The following is a 26857-nucleotide window of genomic DNA, read 5'->3' on the forward strand; positions in this document are numbered from 1 at the left end:
ATTTGTCTTTGAGAAGTGTCCTCAAGGCTTCAAGCCCTCCTGAAATTTCAAAGGAAACCCTAACATTTGGTTCATGGTGGTGGGTATTTAAGATTCGGCCCGGCCGAACTTACTGCTGTATATACTTGTTTTTTGTTAGATTTGGGAACAAGTAAAAATCACTGGGAGCTAAATCAGGAGAATAAGGTGGGTGGTCACGCAACTCGTATTTTAATTCATTGATTTTAGTCATTGTTAAAACACTCTTGTGCGCTGATGCGTTGTCTTGATGAAAAAAATTATTTTTTTTTTGTGTTGTAAGCCAGGACGTTTTTCTCGAATTTATACATTTAATTGATCCAAAAGGTTGCAATAGTACTCTGAATTTATTGTTTTACCCTTTTGCAGATAGTACCTTTGAAGTCCCAAAAAAACCGTTGCCATAACCTTACCAGCCAATTGAATTGTTGGTGGCCTTCTTTGGGGCACTTCCTCAGTCCATTGTTTGGATTGTTCTTTTGTCTCTGGAGTATAGTGGTGGATCCAGGTCTCATCAACAGTTATGAAACGACGCTTAAAATCCATTTTATTTCGCTTAAAACGATCCAAACAAGCTTGATAAATGTTCATTCTTATGCGTTTTTGATCGACTGTTAACAAATGTGGCACCCATCTTGCAGAAAGCTTTTTCATCTGTTGGTCTTCATGTAAAATTAAATGGACTCGATCATTTGAGATGCCCATGATATTAGCAATTTCACGCACTTTTTAATACCGTATCATGCACTTTGGCTACAATTTCTGTTGGTGTTGCTGTTTTTGGACGTCCACTACGTGGTTCATTTTCAATGCAGGTACGACCACGTTTAAATTCAGCAACCCAATTTTTTACTGTTGCATATGAAGGAGCACTATCACCTAACACATTCACCATATCATTATGAATTTCTTGTCCCGATAAATCTTTTTTATGTAAATATTTAATGACAGCACGCATTTCTAATTTTTTCATTGTAAAAAAAATTGCGGATGCGTCTTTTTTGAACACCTGTTTCTATATGAAGGAGGTGCCAGATCGAAACAAAATTGAACATGTGTTCATAACAGAGATGGAAACACTTAACTTTTTTTCTGTTTATACCGCGCTTTTTGTGCTAGGCTAAGAAGTTTCCGAACTGCCCTCGTATACGTAATAAACATTAATTGCATAAAATGTCAAACCATTGTAATATCTATAATTGCTAGAGTTTTTTTATGCTAGAAATTTCCATCTACTATTATTGCGATTTACTTCTCGACAGAGTTGAACTTCCGCCCGTATTAATATTAAACAATTACGATCTTTTGAACTGAACATAATGCAGTCTCGCACCGTTATATTTAGCTTTAAATATATATACTTAGTTTAATCGGTGGCCACAACATTTCCAATAGCGTCCAAGTCAACATCTATGGATAGCATAAAGAACAGATCAGTAATTTTGAATAGTCTATTGATTATACCAATATTAATAATAGTCGTTCAATTACAATATCCGCCAGAACCAAACACAAAAACAATAGTAAGTAATATTGGAATAACAGGTTGGCTGATAAGTCCCCGATCTGACACATAGATGGTGTCGCTAGTATTAATTGCATATTATTTTTATATAGTACCAACCTTCAAATGATTCGTGTCAAAATTTGACGTCTGTAAGTCAATTAGTTTGTGAGATAGAGCGTCTTTTGTGAAGCAACTTTTGTTATTGTGAAAAAAAATGAAAAAAAAGGAATTTCGTGTTTTGATAAAATACTGTTTTCTGAAGGGAAAATATACGGTGGAAGCAAAAACTTGGCTTGATAATGAGTTTCCGGACTCTGCCCCAGGGAAATCAACAATAATTGATTAGTATGCAAATTTCAAGCGTGGTGAAATGAGCACGGAGGACTGTGAACGCAGTGGACGCCGGAAAGAGGTGGTTACCAACGAAAACATCAAAAAAATTCACAAAATGATTTTGAATGACCGTAAAATGAAGTTGATCGAGATAGCAGAGGCCTTAAAGATATCAAAGGAACGTGTTGGTCATATCATTCATCAATATTTTGATATGCGGAAGCTCTGTGCAAATAGGGTGCCGCGCGAGCTCACATTTGACCAAAAACAACAAAGTATTGATGATTCTGAGCGGTGTTTGCAGCTGTTAACTCGTAATACACCCGAGTTTTTCCGTCGATATGTGGCAATGGATGAAACATGGCTCCATCACTACACTCCTGAGTTCAATCGACAGTCGGCTGAGTGGACAGCGATCGGTGAACCGTCTCCGAAGCGTGGAAAGTCTCAAAAGTCCGCTGACAAAGTAATGGCCTCTGTTTTTTGGGATGCGCGTGGGATAATTTTTATCGATTATCTTGAGAAGGGAAAAACCATCAACAGGGAGCCACCGTGGTGCAATGGTTAGGATGCCCGCCTTGCATACACAAGGTCGTGGGTTCGATTCCTGCTACGACCGAACATCAAAAAGTTTTTCAGCGGTGGATTATCCCACCTCAGTAATGCTGGTGGCATTTCTTCTCTAAGTGGTTTCACTGGAATGTGGAACGCCGTTCGGACTCGGCTATAAAAAGGAGGTCCCTTGTCATTGAGCTTAACATGGAATCGGTATCTCAATGGACTGAATACACCCAGAGAAGGAATATGATCACATCAAACAAAATTTTATTTTTGGGTGGTGACCATGTAACATGGTTTTCGTAACCATGTTATTTTCTCGGAAATCATGTATCTGATTTCGGCAAGCAGGTTATATTTGGCGAGAAAATAATATTTTAGTGACAAACATGTTACATGGTCACCACACAAAAATAACATTTTGCTTTTGCTAACCTAACCTAACCTAACCTAACCTATCAACAGTGACTATTATATGGCGTTATTGGAGCTTTTGAAGGTCGAAATCGCGGCAAAACGGCTTCATATGAAGAAGAAACAAGTATATACGGCCATAAGTTCGGCCAGGCCGAATCTTATGTACCCTCCACCATGGATTGCGTAGAAACTTCTACGAAAGACTGTCATCCACAATCGAAATACTCGGGTTGTGGTATCTTAAAACTTCTTAACATCGTTTTCTAAATTGTGAGTTAGCCCATACGTGGTATATTAGACAAAAAAGTTATGTACAGTTAAGTCTACAAATAATTACGAATCGATATGGACTTTTTGCACGGTACGTAGAGAGCCAGAATTGAAATATGGGGGCTATATACAATTATGAACTTGATATGGACCAATTATTGTGTGATAGGAAATCGATTTATCTGAGGGATATATATAACTATAGACCGATATGGACCTAGTTAGGCATGGTTGTTAACGACCATATACTACCACAATGTACCAAATTTCAACAGACTCGGATGAAATTTGCTCCTCCAAGAGGCTCCAAAACCAAATCTCGGGATCGGTTTATATGGGGGCTATATATGATTATGGACTGATATGGACCACTTTTGGCATGGTTGTTAAATATCATATACGATCACCACGTACCAAATTTCAAGCAGATCGTATGAATTTTGCTTCTCCAAAAGGCACCGGAGGTCAAATCTGTGGATCGGTTTATATGGGAGCTATATATAATTATGGGCTGATAGGAACCAATTCCTGCATGGTTGTTGGATACCATATACTAACATCACGTACCAAATTTCAACCGAATGGGAAGAATTTTGCTCTTCCAAGGGGCTCCGGAGTTCAAATCTGGTGATCGGTTTATATGGGGGCTATATATAATTATGAACCGAAGTGGACCAATTTTTGTATGGTTGTTAGAGACCCTATACTAACACCATGTACCAAATTTCAGCCGGATCGGATGAAAATTGCTTCTCTTAGAGGCCTTGCAGGCCAAATCGGGGGATCGGTTTATATGGGGGCTATATATAATTATGAACCGATGTGGACCAATTTTTGTATGGTTGTTAGAGACCCTATACTAACACCATGTACCAAATGTCAGCCGGATCGGATGAAATTTACTTCTCTTAGAGGCCTCGCAGGCCAAATCGGGGGGTCGGTTTATATGGGGGCTATATATAATTATGGACCGATATGGACGAATTTTTGCATGGTTGTTAGAGACCATATACTAACACCATGTACCAAATATAGCCGGATCGGATGAAATTTGCTTCTCTTAGAGGCCTCGCAAGCCAAATCGGGGGATCGGTTTATATGGGGGCTTCCACCATAGGATGGGATGGATATGAAGAAGAAAAAAGGGCTATATATAATTATGCACCGATATGGACCAATTTTTGCATGGTTGTTAGAGACTATATACTAACACCATGTACCAAATTTCAGCCGAATCGGATGAAATTTACTTCTCTTAGAGGCCTCGCAAACCAAATGTGGGGGTCCGTTTATATGGGGGCTATACGTAAAAGTGGACCGATATGGCCCATTTGCAATACCATCCGACCTACATCAATAACAACTACTTGTGCCAAGTTTCAAGTCGATAGCTTGTTTCGTTCGTAAGTTAGTGTGATTTCAACAGACGGACGGAAGGGCAGACGGACATGCTTAGATCGACTCAGAATTTCACAACGACCCAGAATATATATACTTTTTGGGGTCTTAGAGCAATATTTCGATGTGTTACAAACGGAATGACAAAGTTAATATACCCCCCATCCTATGGTGGAGGGTATAAAAAGTGTTGTTCCACCAAGACAACGCACCGTGCCACAAGTCATTGAGAACGATGGCAAAAATTCATGAATTGGGTTTCGAATTGCCTCCCCACCCACCGTATTCTCCAGATCTGGCCCCCAGCGACTTTTTCTTGTTCTCAGACCTCAAAAGGATGCTCGCTGGGAAAAAATTTGGCTGCAATGAATAGGTGATCACCGAAACTGAGGCCTGTTTTGAGGCAAAGCCGAAGGAGTACTACCAAAATGGTATCAAAAAATTGGAAGGTCGTTATTATCGTTGTATCGCCTTTGAAAGGAACTATGTTGAATAATAAAAACGAATTTTGACAAAAAATTTGTGTTTTTCTTTGTTAGACCGGGCACTTATCAGCCAACCTGTTATTATATTACGGAATACGAAATTATGATCCTCAATTCCAGTTTGATCGAATCGAAAGAGCAGGTTATGCATCTAAAAGCTATGATGTCTATACCAAAGATGGTTATGGTATAAGAATATTTCGTCTAAGGAATTCTTCTTCATCATGGGAAGATGCCGCTCAAATCTCAACACGACCTATTGTATTGTTAATGCATGGCATGACAACTTCTGCAGATTGTTGGATTTTAGAGAGTTTAACACATCCTTTGGCTTATGATTTGGTCAATAGTGGCTATGATGTGTGGCTGGGTAATACCCGTGGAAATACTTATGGCCAGATGCACTTACATATGTCCTCGTATGATAGAGAATTTTGGAGATTTTCGCTTCATGAAGTGGGTACCATTGATTTGCCACATATCATGGATTTTATTTTGACTGAAACACAAGCAGACTCTCTGCATTATGTGGGTCACTCACAGGGTACTACAATTGCTTTAATCTTACTCTCTACGAATGGTGAATATAATCGCAAATTTAAATCCATAACAATGTTGGCTCCCAGTGCTAATTTGACTTTTGTTACAACACCTTTAAGGTATATTTCACCCATCATGGGTAGACCATTATATTCGACTTTTGAAGATTGGGCCCTATTTAGGCCAATGATTGTTCGTAAATTACTGGGAATGGAGAGATGTCGTAGAGTTGGAGCAACTTCAAAATATTGTTCATTTTTTGTATACAATTTTTTTGGTGGATACTCAGCCTACATTAATAGGGTAAATTTCTCTATAAGCCAGATGGTGACATCTTTAATACTAAAATTGTGTTTTCTTTTTTCTTTTATTTTAGTCTATGCTCCCAGAAATATACGACACTCATCCAGCCACATGTTCAATTCGTCAAATATTGCATTATGCTCAAATTCATCAGAGTCGAATGTTTCGTCAATATGATTTTGGTCCCGAAGGAAATCTCTTACATTACAATCACTCTATCCCTCCGGAATATAATTTGAGAAATTTAAATCTCAGATTTCCTATACATTTATTTTATAGCAGAGATGATCAGTTGTCAGCACTAAAAGATGTTGAAATACTTGCAGAGATATTGGGAAATAGTAGCATAAGTCATTTTATTGATTTGAAACATTTTGCCCATATCGATTTTATTTGGGCCTCAAATATAAGGGAAGTTATAAATCGTCCAGTATTGACTATAATTCGTAATGTGGAAAAAGAATTGGAAAAAATCTAAAATTAATTTGCACTTGGAGATTACCTTTAGGTAATAGCAAAAGTTCGCAATTTTTCTGAATGACTGTAAATTGTGATTTTTATTTTGTGAAGAAATGAGTACATTTGTTATCGCAAATAAATATAGAGATTTTAAGAAAGCAGTGTTTAATGGAAAATTTTGAGTAAATGAAAAAGACATGCTTCCGAAATGAAATATAATCTTCTGAATTTACACGATACCATAGACCAAGGAAGGTATAGATGTGTTATGTGAAGTCACAGCGCTGTAGTTTGTCTGCACAACGTAACAGGTTGGCTGATAAGTCCCCGGTCTGACACATAGATGGCGTCGCTAGTATTAAATGCATATTATTTTTATATAGTACCAACCTTCAAATGATTCGTGTCAAAATTTGACGTCTGCAAGTCAATTAGTTTGTGAGATAGAAGCAACTTTTGTTATTGTGAAAAAAATGGAAAAAAGGAATTTAGTGTTTTGATAAAATACTGTTTTCTGAAGGGAAAAAATACGGTGGAAGCAAAGGCTTGGCTTAATAATGAGTTTCCGGACTCTGCCCCAGGGAAATCAACAATAATTGATTGGTATGCAAAATTCAAGCGTGGAGAAATGAGCACGGAGGACGGTGAACGCAGTGGACGCCCGAAAAAGGTGGTTACCGACGAAAACATCCAAAAAATTCACAAAATGATTTTGAATGACCTAAGATGAAGTTGATCGAGATCGCAGAGGCCTTAAAGATATCAAAGGAACGTGTTGGTCATATCATTAATCAATATTTGGATATGCGGAAGCTCGTGCAAAATGGGTGCCGCGCGAGCTCACATTTGACCAAAAACAACAACGTGTTTATGATTCTGAGCGGTGGTTGCAGCTGTTAACTCGTAATACACCCGAGTTTTTCCGTCGATATGTGACAATGGATGAAACATGGCTCCTTCACTACACTCTTGAGTCCAATCGACAGTCGGACAGCGACCGGTGAACCGTCTCCGAAGCGTGGAAAGACTCAAAAGTCCACTGGCAAAGTAATGGCCTCCGTTTTTTGGGATGCGCATTTTAATAATTTGTACCATTTTATTAATTCTTACACTGTTTTTAACTTATTAGAAACAAAAAAAGTTAAAATTACTCATTAGAAATATGAACAAGAATATACGGCCGTAAGTTCGGCCAGGCCGAATTTTATGTACCCTCCACCACGGATTGCGTAGAAACTTCTACGAAAGACTGTCATCCACAAATTTCAACCCACATGGTTGTTAAATATCATATACTACCACCACGTACCAAATTTCAACCAGATCGGATGAATTTTGCTTCTCCAAAAGGCACCGGAGGTCAAATCTGGGTATCGGTTTATATGGGAGCTATATATTATTATGGACTGAGAGGAACCAATTCCTGCATGGTTGTTGGATACCCTATACTAACATTACGTACCAAGTTTAAACCGAATGGGAAGAATTTTGCTCTTCCAAGGTGCTCCGGAGGTCAACTCTGGGGATCGGTTTATATGGCACCTATATATAATTATGGACCGATATCGACCAATTTTTGCATGAGTGTTTGAGGCCATATATTAACATCACGTACCAAATTTCAACTGAATCAGATGAATTTTGGTCTTCCAAGAGGCTCCGGAGGTCAAATCTGGTGATCGGTTTATATGGGGGCTATATATAATTATGGACCGATATGGACCAATTTTTGCATGGTTGTTAGAGACCATATACTAACGCCATGTACCAAATTTCAGCCGGATCGGATGAAAATTGTTGCTCTTAGAGGGTTTGCAAGCCAAATCGGGGGATCGGTTTATATGGGGGCTATATATATTTATGGACCGATATGGACCAATTTTTGCATGGTTGTTAGAGACCATATAATAACACCATGTACCAAATTTCAGCCCGATCGGATGAAATTTGCTTCTCTTAGAGGCCTCGCAAGCCAAATTTGGGGGTCCGTTTATATGGGGGCTATACGTAAAAGTGGACCGATATGGCCCATTTTCAATACCATCCGACCTAGATTAATAACAACTACTTGTGCCAAGTTTCAAGTCGATAGCTTGTTTCGTTCGGAAGTTAGCGTGATTTCAACAGACGGACGGACGGACGGACATGCTCAGATCGACTCAGAATTTCACCACGACCCAGAATATATATACTTTATGGGGTCTTAGATCAATATTTCGATGTGTTACAAACGGAATGACAAAGTTAATATACCCCCCATCCTATGGTGGAGGGTATAAAAAGTCTACAGTCATGCACGGCGTGCTCATTTCAAAACGATTCGTTCATGAAAGTGAATCAACACACAAACTGTGTCAAACTGAGAACAGGCGGTGTCAATCTGACCACAATAAAATGACACCATGCGTAGTCAAAACAATAACCAGCGTTTATGATCTGAAAACGTTATGGTTACGACTTTATAAACAAAATTAAAAAACGATTTCCGCTGGCGTGACTCGAACCTGTGTTTTCTGCACCATACGCGTTAACAGTCGCCTTAGCACATTGCACCACCAAGGGAGTTGCCATAACAGCGTCTAACGATTATTTTAAGACATTTCATGGCCAAAGAAAAACGAATGCCGTTCATGAAATCCTCAACGCCCGTGAACGAAATTGTGAACATTTTGATTTTTTGTGAACGTTTCCGCTTCATTTTGTCACCGTCCGTTCACAACTATGGAACGTAATTTTTTCTATTAGTACAGTTATAGAACATTTGATTAAAAAAATCCTCTGTAGATAAACTATATTAAAACACATCTTTGTGAGAACATTGTTGGAAGTGCTTTTAAAGTCGTGCGTTTAGAAGAACTTCCAAATTTTTTTTGTTGGGTTCTTCTCCCTGTGGTGGTCTCCTTTAAAGTCGCTCAAGAACTGCCATTTATTCGTCTTCCTTGAAGTTATTTAAAACATCCAACCAGAGGACATTTCTAAATCCAAATTGAAAATCTTGAACCATCTTATGTTCCCTCACAGACGATGTTTTTGGCTATACAACATTCTCGAAAAAATCTTATCAACCGAAGATAACAGCGCAGTAGGTTTGTAATCAGCGCTATTCTTGATTCCTGTTCCCTTTGGAATGGTGATTATTTTGGCAATTTTTAAAGCTTTTGGGTATGGGAAAGTAGTTATGATGGAGAAGTTAACTGATCATCTGATATATTTTTAAAACCGAAAATATGTGGTCAGCAACAAAAGCGTTGCTACAAAAGTAATGAAAATGGACATCCGTCCTATGACAAGCCCATGTAAAATTCATCGATTCTGTGCCAATTTTGCACCACTTCCGGCGACGCTTTTTTTGCTGGGTACCAAATCTGATTTCATGATGTTTAGGGTGTGCCGAATATTTCTGGCGTCGGTTCACTTTCGTGAACGGGAGTAGTTGGAATGCGAACAATAGAGTTGGACCGAAGAATTGGCTTTGGCATAGGGTTATAAATCGGCGCTATGACGCCAATTAATCGAAGCCGAATCTTTCTTTTTGAAATTGCTCGCTAGATTCCGCAATAAGAACTACGACATTTATTGTACTTTAAAATTGCGGCAAATTACATTCGTTCAAACTTGTAATTCCAAGAAATCATATATCCGAGTTTGAAGCTTTGAAACGCTCAGAAATTCTGTCAACATTACCGAGAGCAGATTACCCACCACTACACTGAAACAAAAGCTTACACAGTATGACGACAAGATATCTTTAAGCTTACGATAATATTTTTTATGTCTAAAATTAGGAAAAAGCTTTATAAATACATAATAAATTACTAGCAAATTAATATTTTACTTTAATTTTAATTAATTTTAATGACTTACATTAACAATATATTAGCTCGACATACCTGAAAGTAAAAGATAATATATAATTTATAAAAGATATTTTAAAATGTACATTATAAAAATTCTAATTAATAATTAAAAAAATTAATTTTAATTGAAATACATTTTCCAGTGATTGGACTCAATAGACGTTTTTTTTTATTAAACAAATAAGCACATCCAACCCGTTTATTTTTCAAATTAATTCACACACACTTTGATAGACTTTTATTGATTTTATATTTTAAATGAAATAACAGATATGTTGTATAAGTTCCGATGGAAGGCAACATAATCCTGGATAACATTCATAGAGAGGACTCAATTTCCTATAGATCACATTTAATAGAGGATATTTTTCGGTACATTGTCCAGTATGTTCATCATATTCAATTTTCCATATCATAACGCCTTTGAGACCCTTCTTGAGAAGAAAATCCATTTTCATTTCCAATGACCGAGGAGATTCATAACTAATCCAATTATTTGGATCCTTTACTATATAGGATGCACTGGCCACTTCATCGAATTCATAATGAATTGACTTGTTATGAATATCCCTTTTTCTAAGAAGACATATTTCCTTATACGTATAGAACTCTTTTCCAGCAGAAATTTTCTCTGTTCTAATATAAGTTTTGTCATTAGAATGAGAATGTTCATCGGTATGTTTTAGAAAAAATCGTCCAGTAAACGTAACACCCAAGTTTAGTTTGGAAGCTGGTGCACCTAAATCAGAAGGGAAGGAGAAGGAATTATTAAAACAAAAACAAACGGTTTCTCCTACACGAAATTTTGATCCAAAAGAAGCTTGGCTTGTGCATTTAAGTTTCTGCTTTAAGAGAAAATATAAATATGATGTATCTGCAAGATATTTTGTTTCTATTTTATTATCTATTTATTTATTCCTTGTTTTTTTTTTTCTTTTAACTTATTGGGTTTTGAAGTTCGATCTCAATAATTGATATGTCACCACATTAATATTAACCTCTCATAAGTGGACACCTCCCAAACATGGGCTTAATTTACATGACAGTGGATCTCCACTTCTGAGAGATTTCACTCTAATTATTCAATATTTTCCCCTTAAAGCAGATATTGATTGAAACCAATTAACCAATTAATTGAATCGTTTAAATCTATGACTGAACTAATAGTAATAATTAAATTAATGTTATTATTGTTTTTCGATATTTACCAAAATGTATCCAATGGTTAATAGTATCTTCTACATTTCCATTATATCTGCCATAATGTTTACGAAGTGGGGCATCATGGGTTGCTACAGAACCACCATCTGTATAGCCGAATGTCATGACATTGATAAAATCAACAGTCTCTGCAATTCTGGGAATTTCATACCATATTCGAGCATAGGTAATGTTGTTATCCACCGTTATGCCTAACTCATAATTATGTTGGCTAAAACTATAAGCAATAAGCAAATAATTATGGGAACAGAAGAGAAAGAGCTAAAGTATTTAAAGTAAATTAAACATTACAATTTGGACATCAATGTAAAATTGGAGATTCAAAAATTTTATTTCTATAGCAAATTTTTTCAAAATTTTATTTCTATAGAAAATTTTGTCAAAATTTTTATTTCTATAGAAAATTTTATCAAAATTTTATTCCTACAGAAAATTTTGCAAACATTTTATTTTTATAGAAAATTTTGTCAAAATCTTATTTCTATAGAAAATTTTGTAAAATTCTTATTTCTACAGTAAAATTTTTTTAAAATTTTAATTTATAGGAAATTTTGTCTAAATTTTATTTCTATAAAAAATTTTGTCAATATTTTATTTCTGTAGAAAATTTTGTCAATATTTTATTTTTATAGAAAATTTTGTCAAAATATTATTTCTATAAAAAAAATTTTGTCAAAATTTTATTTCTATACAAAATTTTGCCAAATTTTATTTCTATAGAAATTTTTTTTCAAAAATTTATTTCTGTAGAAAATTTTGTCAAAATTTTATTTCTGTGGAAATTTTTTCAAAATTGTATTTCTGTGGAAAATTTTTCAAAATTTTATTTCTATAGAAAATTTTTTCAACATTTTATTTCTATAGAAAATTTTGTCAAAATTTTATTTCTATAGAAAATTTTGTCAAAATTTTAGTCTATAGAAAATTTTGTCAAAATTTTAGTCTATAGAAAATTTTGTCAAAATTTTATTACAGTAGAATTTTTTTTTTTCAAAAATTTATTTCTGTAGAAAATTTTGTCAAAATTTTATTTCCGTACAAATTTTTTTCAAAATTTTGTCAAAATTTTATTTCTATAGAAAAATTTTCAAAATTTTATTTCTATAGAATTTTTTTTCAACATTTTATTTCTATAGAAAATTTTTCAAAATTTTATTTCTACAGAAAATTTTGTCACAATTTTATGTCTATAGAAAATTTTGTCAAAATTTTATGTCTATAGAAAATTTTGTCAAAATTTTATGTCTATAGAAAATTTTGTCAAAATTTTATTTCAATAGACATTTTGTCAAAATTTTATGTCTAGAGAAAATTCTTTCAAAATTTTATTTCTATAAAAAATTTTTGTCAAAATTTCATTTCTATAGAAAATTTTGTCATCATTTTATTTCTACAGAAAATTTTGTGAAATTTTAGAAAATTTTGTCAAAATTTTATTACTTAGAAAATTTTGTCAAAATTTTATTACTTAGAAAATTTTGTCAAAATTTTATTTCTATAGAAAATTTTGTCAACATTTTATGTCTATAGAAAATTTTGTCCAAATTGTATTTCTGTAGAAAAGTTTTTCAAAATTTTATTTCTGTAGGAAATTTTATCAAAATTTTATTTCTATAGAAAATTTTTTCAACATTTTATTTTTATAGAAAATTTTGTCAAAATTTTATTTCTATAGAAAATTTTGTCAAAATTTTATTTTCATAGAATATTTTAGAAAAATTTTATTTCTATAGAAAATTTTGTCAAAATTTTATTTCTATAGACAATTTTGTCAAAATTTTATTTCTATAGACAATTTTGTCAAAATTTTATTTCTATAGACAATTTTGTCAAAATTTTATTTCTGTGGAAAATTTGGTCACAATTTTATTTCTATAGAAAAATTTGTTAAAATTTTGTTTCCATAGACAATTTTGTCAAAATTTTATTTCTATAGACAATTTTGTCAAAATTTTATTTCTGAGGAAAATTTTGTCACAATCTTATTTCTATAGAAATTTTTTCAACATTTTATTTCTATAGAAAATTTTTTCAACATTTTATTTCTATAGAAATTTTTTTCAAAATTTTATTTCTATACAAAATTTTGTCAAAATTATATTTCTATAGAAAATTTTGTCAAAATTTTATTTCTGTACAAAATTTTTTCAAAATTTCATTTTTATAGAAAATTTTGTCAAAATTTTATTTCTATAGAATATTTTATCAAAATTTTATTTCCTTACACAATTTTATCAAAATTTTATTTCCTTACACAATTTTGTCAAAATTTTATTTCTATCGAAATCTTCTATAGAAGATTTTGTCAAAATTTTATTTCTATAGAAAATTTTGTCAAAATTTTATTTCTATAGAAAATTTTGTCAAAATTTTATTTCTATAGAGATTTTGTCAAAATTTTATTTCTATAGAAAATTTTGTCAAAATTTTATTTCTATAGAAAATTTTGTCAAAATTTTATTTCTATAGGAAATTTTGTCAAAATTTTATTACTATAGAAAATTTTGTCCAAATTTTATTACTACAGAAAATTTTGTCAAAATTTTATTTCTATAGAACATTTTGTCAACATTTTATTTCCATAGACAATTTTGTCAAAACTTTATTTCTATCGAAAATTTTGTCAAAATTTTATTTCTATACAAAATTTTGTCAAAATTTTATTTCTATAGAAAATTTCATCAAAATTTTATTTCTGTGGAAAATTTTGTCAAAACTTCATGTCTATAGAAAATTTTGTCACAATGTTATTTCTACAGAAAATTTTGTCAAAATTTTATTTCTATAGAAAATTTTATCAAAATTTTATTTCTATAGAAAATTTTGTAAAAATTTTATTTCTATAGAAAGTTTTGTCAAAATTTTATTTATATAGAAAATTTTGTCAAAATTTTATTTCTTTAGAAAATTTTGTTAAAATTTTATTTCAATAGAAAATGTTTCAACATTTTATTTTTATAGTAAATTTTTTCAAAAAATTTTTTCTACAAAAAAAATTTGTCAAAATTTCATGTCTATAGAAAATTTTGTCAACATTTTATTTCTATAAAAAAAATTATTTCTATAGGAAATTTTATCAAAATGTTATTTCTGTGGAAAATTTTGTCAAAATTTTATTTCTATAGAAAATTTTTCAACATTTTATTTCTATAGAAAATTTTTTAACATTTTATTTCTATGGAAAATTTTGTCAAAAATTTATTACTATAGAAAATTTTGTCAAAATTTTATTTCTGTAGAAAATTTTGTCAAAATTTTATTTCTGTAGGAAATTTTGTCAAAATTTTATTTCTGTAGGAAATTTTGTCAAAATTTTAGTTCTGTAGGAAATTTTGTCAAAATAGTATGTCCATAGAAAATTTTGTCAAAATTTTATTTCTATAGAAAATTTTGTCAAAATTTTATGTCGATAGAAAATTTTGTCAAAATTTTATTTCTATAGAAATTTTTGTCAAAATTTTATTTCTATAGAAAATTTTGTCAAAATATTATGTCCATAGAAAATTTTGTCAAAATTTTATTTCTATAGAAAATTTTGTCAAAATTTTATGTCGATAGAAAATTTTGTCAAAATTTTATTGCTATAGAAAATTTTGTCAAAATTTTATTTCTATAGAAATTTTTGTAAAAATTTTATTTCTATAGAAGATTTTGCCAAAAAATTTTATTTCTATAAAAGATTTTGTTAAAATTTTATTTCTATAGAAATTTTTTTCAAAATTGTATTTCTATAAAAAATTTTTGTCAAAATTTCATTTCTATACAGAATTTTGTCAACATTTTATTTCTGTAGAAATTTTTTTTCAAAATGTTATTTCTATAAAAAAAAATTTTGTCAAAATTTAATTTGTATAGAAAATTTTGTCAACATTTTATTTCTATAGAAAAATTTGTCAAAATGTTATTTTTGTAGAAAATTTTGTCAAATTTTATTTCTATAAAAAATTTTGTCAACATTTTATTTCTATAGAAAATTTTGTCAACATTTTATTTCTATAGAAAATTTTCTAGCATTTTTGATAGAATTCTACCAACTGTGGCTACCGTGAATATGGCGTACAAATTGAATAGCACCCTTGTGCCAATAACTATTCTGGTCTGAATTTCATCAAAATCGCACGAAATATGATCAGCTCACACATGTTTCAAAAGCAAATGCTACTTTTGAACGAACACGTTACACTTTTGTCGCAACCACACTTCAAGAAGAATTCGTTGTTATGTTTATTGCAAAAAATTATTTGTTTTTAGTTAATTTTATTTTTTTTCGAATGTGGGTATAAAGTTCAATGACCGTACACATAAGTTCAATGTGAACTAAAGCAGATGAAAATTTTCGTACGGACTGACACCAAGGGCTAGATGGACCCAGGAAATGATTCTGAGCCGATCGATATATAGTTTATGGGATCTACAGTCAATATGTCTGATACACAAAAAGAACTGAACCCACTAGATTACTTAAGCCAATAAAACTGTGTTATAGTTCATGGAATTATTATGTTTTGAAAAAATTTCCTTGACTTTATACGCAAAGGAAACATAAAGATTTACTAAATTCGTATTTCCCACAAAATTGCTCCGAAATTCTCAAAATTAAATTTTGTCACAAATGCACAAGCATTGGACTTCGCATTTCTAACAAGTGAAAAAAGAATATGTCTAATAAATTTTCTTGATTTGTTTTTAGCAATTTGTGTTATATCAGCGTTTGTAACACAGTTTAGTTAAATTTTTCTAAAAATGACTTACATTTTCCTAAATAAACCAAAATTGTCCTTCACTAGGTTTTGAGTGTTGGCATAAAGTTATTACACCATGACAACTATGGGGTTTAGGTAATTTACAGATTTTTAAATTAAGATTTTGAAGAAAAAATTCACCATTGTAAGGCAGCACAAGCGGTCTTACAATGGTGAAGATTTATCTGGAGGAACCGTAGAACCATCCGAATTTTCAACCACCGTCACATCAGCCGCTTCCTCTTCACAGATCTCGGTGACTCCCGCAACAATCCGCGGTTCAGCTTTGGTGAGGTTCGAGCCTGTAGAAACTTCCCGCATACGATTTTCGTCATAGTCTGCAGTTTTTATGTTTCCTTCGGCTTCGCTAGAAGATTTTTTCACTGCTGACTCTACTGGAGGGAGGCTTGTCCGTTTCGGAATCCTTTGGCTGATCGCTTTTGTATACCTTCATATGGATATCATGAAAGCCATAACTTACACGTCCTTGGGTCTGGGCTAGATGTGGCAGCGACTCTATGTTTAATATAAACACCGCATGTCGTCTTGGTCCATCCACGTCATCCAAACGACCAACCTTCCAATCGGCGGTGGGAAGGTCTGGGTTACATTCGTTTAGTCTCTCTAGTACTGACTCAGGATCAGGAGGGTTTGCCGGTATCCATGCATGTGCTCTAGGTTTAGCCGGTATGTCTTTTTTTATCGACTAACTCCAAAGCGGCTCCTTCCCAAACTTCACCAATTAGCACCAATGCGGACCAGAGGTTTTTAGCAATCCTAAAAACCTCTGGTCCGCAAAAGCTATTAACTTATATCGTCCTTGATACCATCCAGCATCTTGCCGTCGAGAACTTGGTCCGGGAAACTTTTTTCGCACCTCTGAGTAGACACAAGACATCGCGTTCTCAATTTCCCCCCATTTTTGCCTTGGAATCATACCGTCCAATGCTCCTTTATTAATAATAGCCATCACAAGGCTGTCTTTTGCAACTGAGGCAAACGATCTTTGATCCCGTTTAGAGGATGTCAGCTCATCCGGTGATCGTTCCCGTTTTCCAGCTTCAAGAATTCCTTGAGCCCATTTTAAGGAATCGCTTTGCTTAGCCGACAACGTGCTTGGGTCGACTGATCCTAATTTCTTTAGGATAAACAAAGCATTTCTTCGTTCCTTGAATCTCTTTCGAGAGGGATTGCCTGCTTTTGATGTCGTCACCTTAGAAAAGGTTCGACTTGCCAAAGTGTCATCGCCAGTCGTCCCGTCTACAGGTCGACTAATTGGGCCTGACTCTTGGTCGCTGCCCAAATTTATAACTTCAGTCGTTACCCGTCCACTGGGCCCTGAAGTTAGCAACCCAGTGGATGACTTTGAATTTCGCTGCATGGTGGTTTATTATTTCCACCACACTTGAAATTCGTAATAAGTACTTATTACGATGAAATACTCCGCTATTAGAAAACACGTCCGTTCAGTTCGACGGTTGAATAATGAATATTAACGAACTTTGTCAATAAAGGGTGATACGGTCAAAATTTGGTCAATATAAACTCGACGTATTTCTTTCAATTTTGCATTTAAAAAACCTGAACACCCCTCATTTTGAAGGTGTGTGTGTGTAGAATGTTGCTCCTATTTTGATTTTGGAATTCACTCTTCAGTTGTCAAAATGCCGTCCAAGCAAGAAGAGCAGCGTATCAAAATTTTGCTCGCGCATCGCGAAAATCCGAGCTACTCGCACGCAAAGCTGGCAAAATCGCTAAAAGTTGCCAAATCAACCGTTGCAAATGTAATTAAAGTGTTTGGGGAACGTTTGTCGACAGCCAGGAAGTCTGGATCGGGGGGAAATCGAAAACCGGAAGCCGCTGAGACGACAAAGAGAGTTGCCGGTAGTTTCCAGCGAAACCCTAACCTCTCTCTCTCCGAGATGCCGCAAATAAGCTGGGTGTATCGTCTACAACCGTGCATCGAGCCAAAAAACGAGCCGGACTATCGACTTACAAGAAGGTAGTGACTCCAAATCGCGATGATAAACAAAATACGACGGCCAAAGCGCGATCCCGGAGGCTGTACACGACGATGCTGACGAAGTTTGACTGCGTGATAATGGACGACGAAACCTACGTCAAAGCCGACTACAAGCAGCTTCCGGGACAGGAGATTTATACGGCAAAAGGAAGGGGAAACGTAGCAGATATTTTCAAGCACATAAAACTGTCAAAGTTCGCAAAGAAATATCTGGTTTGGCAAGCCATCTGTACCTGTGGCTTGAAAAGCAGCATTTTCATAGCTTCCGGGACTGTCAACCAAGCAATTTACGTGAAAGAGTGTTTGGATAAACGTCTGCTGCCTTTCCTGAAGAAACACGGTTGTTCCGTACTGTTTTGGCCGGATTTGGCATCTTGCCATTACGGTAAAAGGTTAGGTTAGGTTAGGTTAGGTTATGTGGCAGCCCGATGTATCAGGCTCACTTAGACTATTCAGTCCATTGTGATACCACAGTGGTGAACTTCTCTCTTATCACTGAGTGCTGCCCGATTCCATGTTAAGCTCAATGACAAGGGACCTCCTTTTTATAGCCGAGTCCGAACGGCGTTCCACATTGCAGTGAAACCACTTAGAGAAGCTTTGAAACCCTCAGAAATGTCACCAGCATTACTGAGGTGGGATAATCCACCGCCGAAAAACTTTTGGGTGTTCGGTCGTAGCAGGAATCGAACCCACGACCTTGTGTATGCAAGGCGGGCATGCTAACCATTGCACCACGGTGGCTCCCTGTAAAAAGGCCATGGAGTGGTACGCCGCCAACAACGTGCAGCTGGTTCCCAAGGACAAGAACCCTCCCAACACGCCAGAGCTCCGCCCAATTGAGAAATACTGGGCTATTGTCAAGCGGAACCTAAAGAAGACCAAAAAACTGCTAAGGACGAGCAGCAGTTCAAGGCAAACTGGCTTTCTGCGGCGAAGAAGGTGGACAAGGTGACTGTACAAAATCTGATGGCAGGGTCAAGCGTGAGGCCCGGCAATTCGGATTTGGAAAAGCGAAAGCCTAACTGAATATTTTTCCTGAATTTTATACTAATTGAACTTGAAAAAGAAATTTATTTTGATTTTTTAAATGAACAATTTCACCGATTTACACGCGTTTTCCCTTGACCAAATTTTGACCGTATCACCCTTTACAAAAATGTGGCAACGAAAATATTGACATTTTTCGTTATTGTGATGAATTTTCTATTAAATAACGATATGTGTTTCTCTATAAAGGAACATTTTACTTACTCTAATGAAAAATTTTCGTTGGACCAATTTTAATACAATATTCTTTGTGCGTAATACTTACTGCATTTTCAAGTCTCTCAAAACCGATATAAAATTTTCACGATCCATGGCATACTCTTTGTGTAACCAATGCAAATCTATGCCATCAAAATCATACTGTGACATAAATTCAATAACCGATTCACGAAACAATATCCTTTTTTGTTTATCTCTAGCCATTTGAGAGAAATGTTCCGTGCTGACACCCTCACCACCGATAACTGCAATTGCTTTTGTTTTGGGATTCATAATTTTCAAAACATCCTTGTCACGTTGCAGATCTTAACAAAAGGGTTTGAACAAGAAAGACAAATAAAGCAAGCAATCCATGATTGTATTAATCAAATCTGATGCCAAATTAAACCTTACGTTCTATGACACCCATCGAAGTATTGAGAAATGCAAATTTTCCATTATTGTCTAAACCAAAAAAGGCATAACTGATATGGGTACATATGTCGGCAACGATTCCATCCGGATGAAAGGCATTTTGCCGCCTATCATCTCGCCATAGGCTAAAGTAACAATTTATCATTTTCTCTGTAACAATGTAAATGTAATACGGTGTATTTTGAAGCATTTCAAAATTGATTTTATTTACCATTTTCAAATGCCTCAATATGAAGTAAAAATGAAAATATCACTAAAAGATAGACACATTTAAACATTTCCAAGGGTATAAGCAAATAGAATGTAAACTTTCGAAAAACAATGATAATAGTAACAAAATCTGTAACAAATTTCCTTAAAGATCAACTTCGACTAATCACTAAATCACTGTTCATGTGTATCCATAATTTTTTTTGCATTAAATTTGCAATCAGATGTAATTGTTTAACGTTACATTGGATAAATATTTTAACCGAACAGATTTACTTGAAAATTTTCAGAGACATAAGTACAAGGGTGGTTCGACAAATACTAAAGAGAGGAGAACGATATCTCGTCTTAGTCAAAACAGGGAAACAGCATATCACTCATTTAGCATTACTAGTTCTCTAAAACAAATTCCGGTATAAGGCAGGGCTGTCAGTCTTTTTATAACTCGTGTCCCCAATTTAGGGTGCTTTCGTTTTCAAAAATTTGCAGTTTTTAACATCAAATCCCCAAGAACTCAAAAAATCGTCATTAATCATAACCAACAATCAAAATTTTCCTACGCTGCACCACGGTGGCTCCCGTAATGGGTTAGCATGCCCGCCTTGCATACACAAGGTCGTGGGTTCGATTCCTGCTACGACCGAACACCAAAAAGTTTTTCAGCGGTGGATTATCCCACCTCAGTAATACTGGTGACATTTCTGAGGGTTTCAAAGCTTCTCTAAGTGGTTTCACTGGAATGTGGAACGCCGTTCGGACTCGGCTATAAAAAGGAGGTCCCTTGTCATTGAGCTTAACATGGAATCGGGCAGCACTCAGTGATAAGAGAGAAGTTCACCACTGTGGTATCACAATGGACTGAATAGTCTAAGTGAGCCTGATACATCGGGCTGCCACATAACCTAACCTAACCTTACCATTACCAAAGGTTTAAAAGGTAATGGGTTACCCATATAGATATAAGTAATTTAATATTGGACCTATGGCAACTTTTTCTTTTAATTATGAGAAATGGGGCAATAAATTCGAGGGATAAGGGGTTATAAAACTCTCTAAAGGCTTACTGGTACTCGGGGACACAAAAAACTACTAGGCATGCAAATTAGGCCAATATAAAAGAAATATGGCCAACGAAACATATACCATTAGAGGTAAGTGATTATTAAGTAATCATACCTGGCAAAATAAATTAATCGCATAAATTAATTTTTTAATTGGATTGATTAGTTTTTTAATTGACTTTCAGTTAATTTTTAAAATGATACTATGATTTTTGTGATTGAAGACATTTCAATTAAAAATTAATTGGATCAATTGATTTCGTGATTTAAGACAAAACATATTTTTTTGTGTGTACTCGAGATTTATCTGTACTCGCCTGTTTCTTAACTGCACAGAAAAAAATTCAGTTTTTGATGGGAAAAATCAACGATGTCGTTGGAAAATTTTACTAAATTGTGTTCCACTTTTTGAGAAAATTTTCTATAAAAATAAAATTTTGAGAAAATTTTCTATAAAAATAAAATTTTGAGAAATTTTTCTATAGAAATGAAATTTTGTGAAATTTTTCTATAGAAATTAAATTTTGTGAAATTTCTCTTTAGAAACAAAATTTCGAGAAAATTTTCTATAGAAATAAAATTTTGAGAAAATTTTGTATAGAAATAAAATGTTGAGAAAATTTTGTATAGAAAGAAAATTTTGTGAAATTTTTCTTTAGAAACAAAATTTTGAAAAAATTTTCTATAAAAATAAAATTTTGAGAAAATTTTCTATAGAAATAAAATTTTGGACAAATTTCTATAAAAAAAAAAAAACATTTTGAGAAAATTTTTTACAGAAATTATATTTTGAGAAAATTTTCTATAGAAATAAAATTTTGAAAAAAAAAATTATAAATAACAAGTAAGGAAAGTCTAAAGTCGGGCGGGGCCGACTATATTATACCCTGCACCACTTTGTAGATCTAAATTTTCGATACCATATCACATCCGTTAAATGTGTTGGGTGCTATATATAAAGGTTTGTCCTAAATACATACATTTAAATATCACTCAATCTGGACAGAATTTGATAGATTTTTACACAATCTATAGACTCAAAATTTAAGTCTGCTAATGCACTAGGATGGAACACAATGCTAGTAAAAAGCAATTTTAAGGAAACTTCGCAAAAATTTATTTATGATTTATCACTCGATATATATGTATTAGAAGTTTAGGAAAATTAGAGTCATTTTTACAATTTTTCGACTAAGAAGTGGCGATTTTATAAGGAAAATATTGGTATTTTGACCATTTTTGTCGATATCAGAAAAACATATATATATAGGAACTATATCTCAATCAGAACCGATTTAAACCAAATTTGGCACGCATAGCAACAATGCTAATTCCACTCCCTGTGCAAAATTTCAACTAAATCGGAGTTAAAAATTGGCCTCTGTGGTCATATGAGTGTAAATCGGGCGAAAACTATATATGGGAGCTATATCTAAATCTGAACCGATTTCAACCAAATTTGGCACGCGTAGCTACAATGCTAATTCTCCCTGTGCAAAATTTCAACCAAATTGGAGTAAAACTCTGGCTTCTGGGACCGTATTAGTCCATATTGGGAGCCACCGTGGTGCAATGGTTAGCATGCCCGCCTTGCATACACAAGGTCGTGGGTTCGATTCCTGCTTCGACCGAACACCAAAAACTTTTTCAGCGGTGGATTATCCCACCTCTGTAATGCTGGTGACATTTCTGAGGGTTTCAAAGCTTCTCTAAGTGGTTTCACTGCAATGTGGAACGCCGTTCGGACTCGGCTATAAAAAGGAGGTCCCTTGTCATTGAGCTTAACATGGAATCGGGCAGCACTCAGTGATAAGAGAGAAGTTCACCAATGTGGTATCACAATGGACTGAATAGTCTAAGTGAGCCTGATACATCGGGCTGCCACCTAACCTAACCTAACCTAGTCCATATCGGGCGAAAGATATATATGGGAGCTATATCTAAATCTGAACCGATTTCAATAAAATTTTGCACATTTGACTATACTACCAATTGTACTCCTAGTGCAAAATTTCAACCAAATTGGGGTAATACTCAGGCTTCTAGGGCCGTATAAGTGCATATCGGGCGAAAGATATATATGGGAGCTATATCTAAATCTGAACCGATTTCAATAAAATTTTGCACATTTGACTATACTACCAATTGTACTCCTAGTGCAAAATTTCAACCAAATTGGGGTAATACTCAGGCTTCTAGGGCCGTATAAGTGCATATCGGGCGAAAGATATATATGGGAGCTATATCTAAATCTGAACCGATTTCTTCCAAAATCAATAGGGTTCTATTTTGACCTAAAACACATACTTGTGCCAAATTCGAAGTCGATTGGGCTTAAATTACTACCTAATCCCTTGGTTACAAAAATGTGTTCACGGACAGACGGACAGACGGACATGGATATATCGACTCAGGAGCCCACCCTAAGCATTTTTGTCAAAGACACCATGTGTCTATCTCGTCTCCTTCTGGGTGTTGCAAACATATGCCATAACTTATAATACCCTGTTCCACAGTGTGGCGCAGGGTATAAAAAGAACAGGAAATTTTGAAAAAAATGTTCTATAGAAATAAAATTTTGAAAAAAAGAACAGGAAATTTTGAGAAGATTTACTATAGAAATAAAATTTTGTGAAAAATTTCTGTAGGTGAAAAAAAAATTAGAAATAAAAAGAACAGGAAATTTTGAAAAAATTTTCTATAGAAATAAAATTTTGAAAAAAAGAACAGGAAATTTTGAGAAAATTTACTATAGAAATAAAATTTTGACAAATTTGTCTTTAGAAATAAACTTTTCGGAACATTTTCTATAGAAATAAAATTTTGATCAACTTTTCTATCGAAAAAAACATTTTGAGAAAATTTACTATAAAAATAAAATTTTGAGAAATTTTTCTACAGAAATAAAATTTTGAGAAATATTTTGACGGAAATAAAATTTTGATAAATTTTTCTACAGAAAAAAATGTTTGGTAAATTTTTTATACAAATGTTATTTTGAGAAAATTTTATATAAAAATAAAATTTTGAAAAAAAAATTTCTTTGGAAATAAAAAGAAAAGGAAATTTTCAGAAAATTTTCTACAGAAATAAAATTTTGTGAAATTTTTCTTCAGAAAAAAAATGTTAACAAAATTTTCTGTAGAAATAAAATTTTAACAAAATTTTTCATAGAAATAAAATTTTGACAATATTTTTTTGAAAAAAATTTCTATAGAAAAAACATTTTGAAAAAAAACTTTAGAAATAAAATTTTCAGAAAATTTTCTTTAGAAATAAAATTTTCAGAAAATTTTCTTCAGAAATAAAATCTTCATTAAATTTTCTATAGAAATAAAATTTTGAGAAAATGTTCTATAGAAATAAAATATTGAACAAATTTTCTATAGAAAAAAACATTTTGAGAAAATTTTTTACAGAAATGATATTTTGAGAAAATTTTCTATAGAAATAAAATTTTGGAAAAAAAAATTAGAAAAAAAGAACAGGACATTTTGAGAAAATTTTCTATAGAAATAAAATTTTGAGAAAATGTTCTATAAAAAAACATTTTGAGAAAATTTACTATAGAAACAAAATTTTGTGAAAAATTTCTTTTCTATCGAAAAAAAAAAACATTTTGAGAAAATTTTCTATAAACATAAAATTTTGAGAAATTTTTCTACAGAAATAAAATTTTGAGAAATATTTCGACAGAAATAAAATTTTGATAAATTTTTCTATAGAAAAAAATGTTTGGTAAATTTTTTATAGAAATGCTATTTTGAGAAAATTTTATATAAAAATAAAATTTTGAAAAAAAAAATTTCTTTGGAAATAAAAAGAACAGGAAATTTTCAGAAAACTTTCTACAGAAATAAAATTTTGTGAAATTTTTCTTTAGTAACAAAATTTTAAGAAAATTTTCTATAGAAATAAAATTTTAACACAATTTTTCATAGAAATAAAATTTTGACAATATTTTTTTGAAAAAAAATTCTATAGAAAAAACATTTTGAAAAAAAAAAACTTTAGAAATAAAATTTTCAGAAAATTTTCTTTAGAACTAAAATTTTCAGAAAATTTTCTTTAGAAATAAAATGTTCATTAAATTTTCTATAGAAATAAAATTTTGAGAAAATTTTCTATAGAAATAAAATTTTGAGAAAATTTTCTACAGAAAAAAACATTTTGAGAAAAATTTTTACAGAAATGATATTTTGAGAAAATTTTCTATAGAAATAAAATTTTGAAAAATAAAAATTTAGAAATAAAAAGAACAGGAAATTTTGAGAAAATTTTCTATAGAAATACAATTTTGAGAAAATTTTCTATCGAAAAAAAAAACATTTTGAGCAAGTTTTCTATAGAAATAAAATTTTGTGAAAATTTTCTGTAGGTATAAAAAGAACAGGAAATTTTGAGAAAATTTACTATAGAAATAAAATTTTGACAAATTTGTCTTTAGAAATAAACTTTTCGGAACATTTTCTATAGAAATAAAATTTTGATCAACTTTTCTATCGAAAAAAACTTTTTGAGAAAATTTTCTATAAAAATAAAATTTTGAGAAATTTTTCTACAGAAATAAAATTTTGAGAAATATTTTGACGGAAATAAAATTTTGATAAATTTTTCTATAGAAAAAAATGTTTGGTAAATTTTTTATAGAAATGTTATTTTGAGAAAATTTTATATAAAAATAAAATTTTGAAAAAAATTTCTTTGGAAATAAAAAGAAAAGGAAATTTTCAGAAAATTTTCTACAGAAATAAAATTTTGTGAAATTTTTCTTCAGAAACAAAATTTTAACAAAATTTTCTATAGAAATAAAATTTTAACAAAATTTTTCATAGAAATAAAATTTTGACAATATTTTTTTGAAAAAAATTTCTATAGAAAAAACATTTTGAGAAAATTTTCTATAGAAATAAAATTTTGAAAAGATTTTCTTTAGAAATAAAATTTTCTATAGAAATAAAATATTGAACAAATTTTCTATAGAAAAAACCATTTTGAGAAAATTTTTTTACAGAAATGATATTTTGGGAAAATTTTCTATAGAAATAAAATTTTGGAAAAAAAAATTAGAAAAAAAAGAACAGGAAATTTTGAGAAAATTTTCTATAGAAATAAAATTTTGAGAAAATTTTCTATAAAAAAAAAACATTTTGAGAAAATTTACTATAGAAACAAAATTTTGTGAAAATTTTCTGTAGGTATAAAAAGAACAGGACGTTTTGAGAAATTTTTCTATAGAAATAAAATTTTGACAAATTTGTCTTTTGAAATAAACTTTTGAGAACATTTTCTATAGAAATAAAATTTTTATCAAATTTTCTATCGAAAAAAAAAAACGTTTTGAGAAAATTTTCTATAAAAATAAAATTTTGAGAAATTTTTCTACAGAAATAAAAATTTGAGAAATATTTCTATAGAAACAAAATTTTGATAAATTTTTCTATAGAAAAAAAAGGTTTGGTAAATTTTTTTTATAGAAATGTAATTTTGAGAAAATTTTCTATAAAAATAAAATTTTGAAAAAAAATTCTTTGGAAATTAAAAAAAACAGGAAATTTTCAGAAAATTTTCTACAGATATAAAATTTTGTGAAACTTTTCTTTAGAAACAAAATTTTAAGAAAATTTTCTATAGAAATAAAATTTTGACAATATTGTTTGAAACAATTTTCTACAGAAAAAACATTTTGAGAAAATTTTCTATAGAAATAAAATTTTGAAAAGATTTCCTTTAGAAAAAAAATTTTGAGAAAATTTTCTATAGAAATATAAT

At 32.0% G+C, this 26857-nt stretch overlaps 2 protein-coding genes across 2 annotated transcripts; one reads left to right on the forward strand and one right to left on the reverse strand.

Moving 5' to 3' along the window:
- Positions 1-1375: 1375 nt before the first annotated feature.
- On the forward strand, positions 1376-6446 carry LOC142241225 (lipase 3-like). Its single transcript, XM_075312969.1, has 3 exons — positions 1376-1541; positions 5107-5829; positions 5903-6446. Exons 1-3 carry the CDS (start codon positions 1431-1433, stop codon positions 6305-6307), a joined length of 1239 nt encoding a protein of 412 aa, XP_075169084.1. The 5' UTR covers positions 1376-1430; the 3' UTR covers positions 6308-6446.
- Positions 6447-10343: 3897 nt separating this feature from the next.
- Positions 10344-20184, reverse strand: LOC142237908 (chitotriosidase-1-like). Its single transcript, XM_075309366.1, has 5 exons — positions 20026-20184; positions 19794-19964; positions 19447-19705; positions 11354-11583; positions 10344-10884 (listed from the first exon to the last, which is right to left on the reverse strand). Exons 1-5 carry the CDS (start codon positions 20090-20092, stop codon positions 10400-10402), a joined length of 1212 nt encoding a protein of 403 aa, XP_075165481.1. The 5' UTR covers positions 20093-20184; the 3' UTR covers positions 10344-10399.
- Positions 20185-26857: the final 6673 nt, after the last annotated feature.

Source organism: Haematobia irritans, chromosome 5, assembly GCF_050003625.1.
Source record: "Haematobia irritans isolate KBUSLIRL chromosome 5, ASM5000362v1, whole genome shotgun sequence".
NCBI classification, from domain to species: Eukaryota; Metazoa; Arthropoda; class Insecta; order Diptera; family Muscidae; genus Haematobia; species Haematobia irritans.

Coding starts and splice junctions, on each gene's coding strand:
- LOC142241225 (XM_075312969.1), top strand. CDS start 1,431: ATGGATAGCATAAAGAACAGATCAGTAATTTTGAATAGTCTATTGATT. Junction 1,542..5,106: donor AACCAAACACAAAAACAATA/GTAAGTAATATT, acceptor CCTCAATTCCAG/TTTGATCGAATCGAAAGAGC. Junction 5,830..5,902: donor ACTCAGCCTACATTAATAGG/GTAAATTTCTCT, acceptor CTTTTATTTTAG/TCTATGCTCCCAGAAATATA.
- LOC142237908 (XM_075309366.1), bottom strand. CDS start 20,092: ATGTTTAAATGTGTCTATCTTTTAGTGATATTTTCATTTTTACTTCAT. Junction 19,706..19,793: donor TTCGATGGGTGTCATAGAAC/GTAAGGTTTAAT, acceptor CCTTTTGTTAAG/ATCTGCAACGTGACAAGGAT. Junction 11,584..19,446: donor TTGAGAGACTTGAAAATGCA/GTAAGTATTACG, acceptor TATTGCTTATAG/TTTTAGCCAACATAATTATG.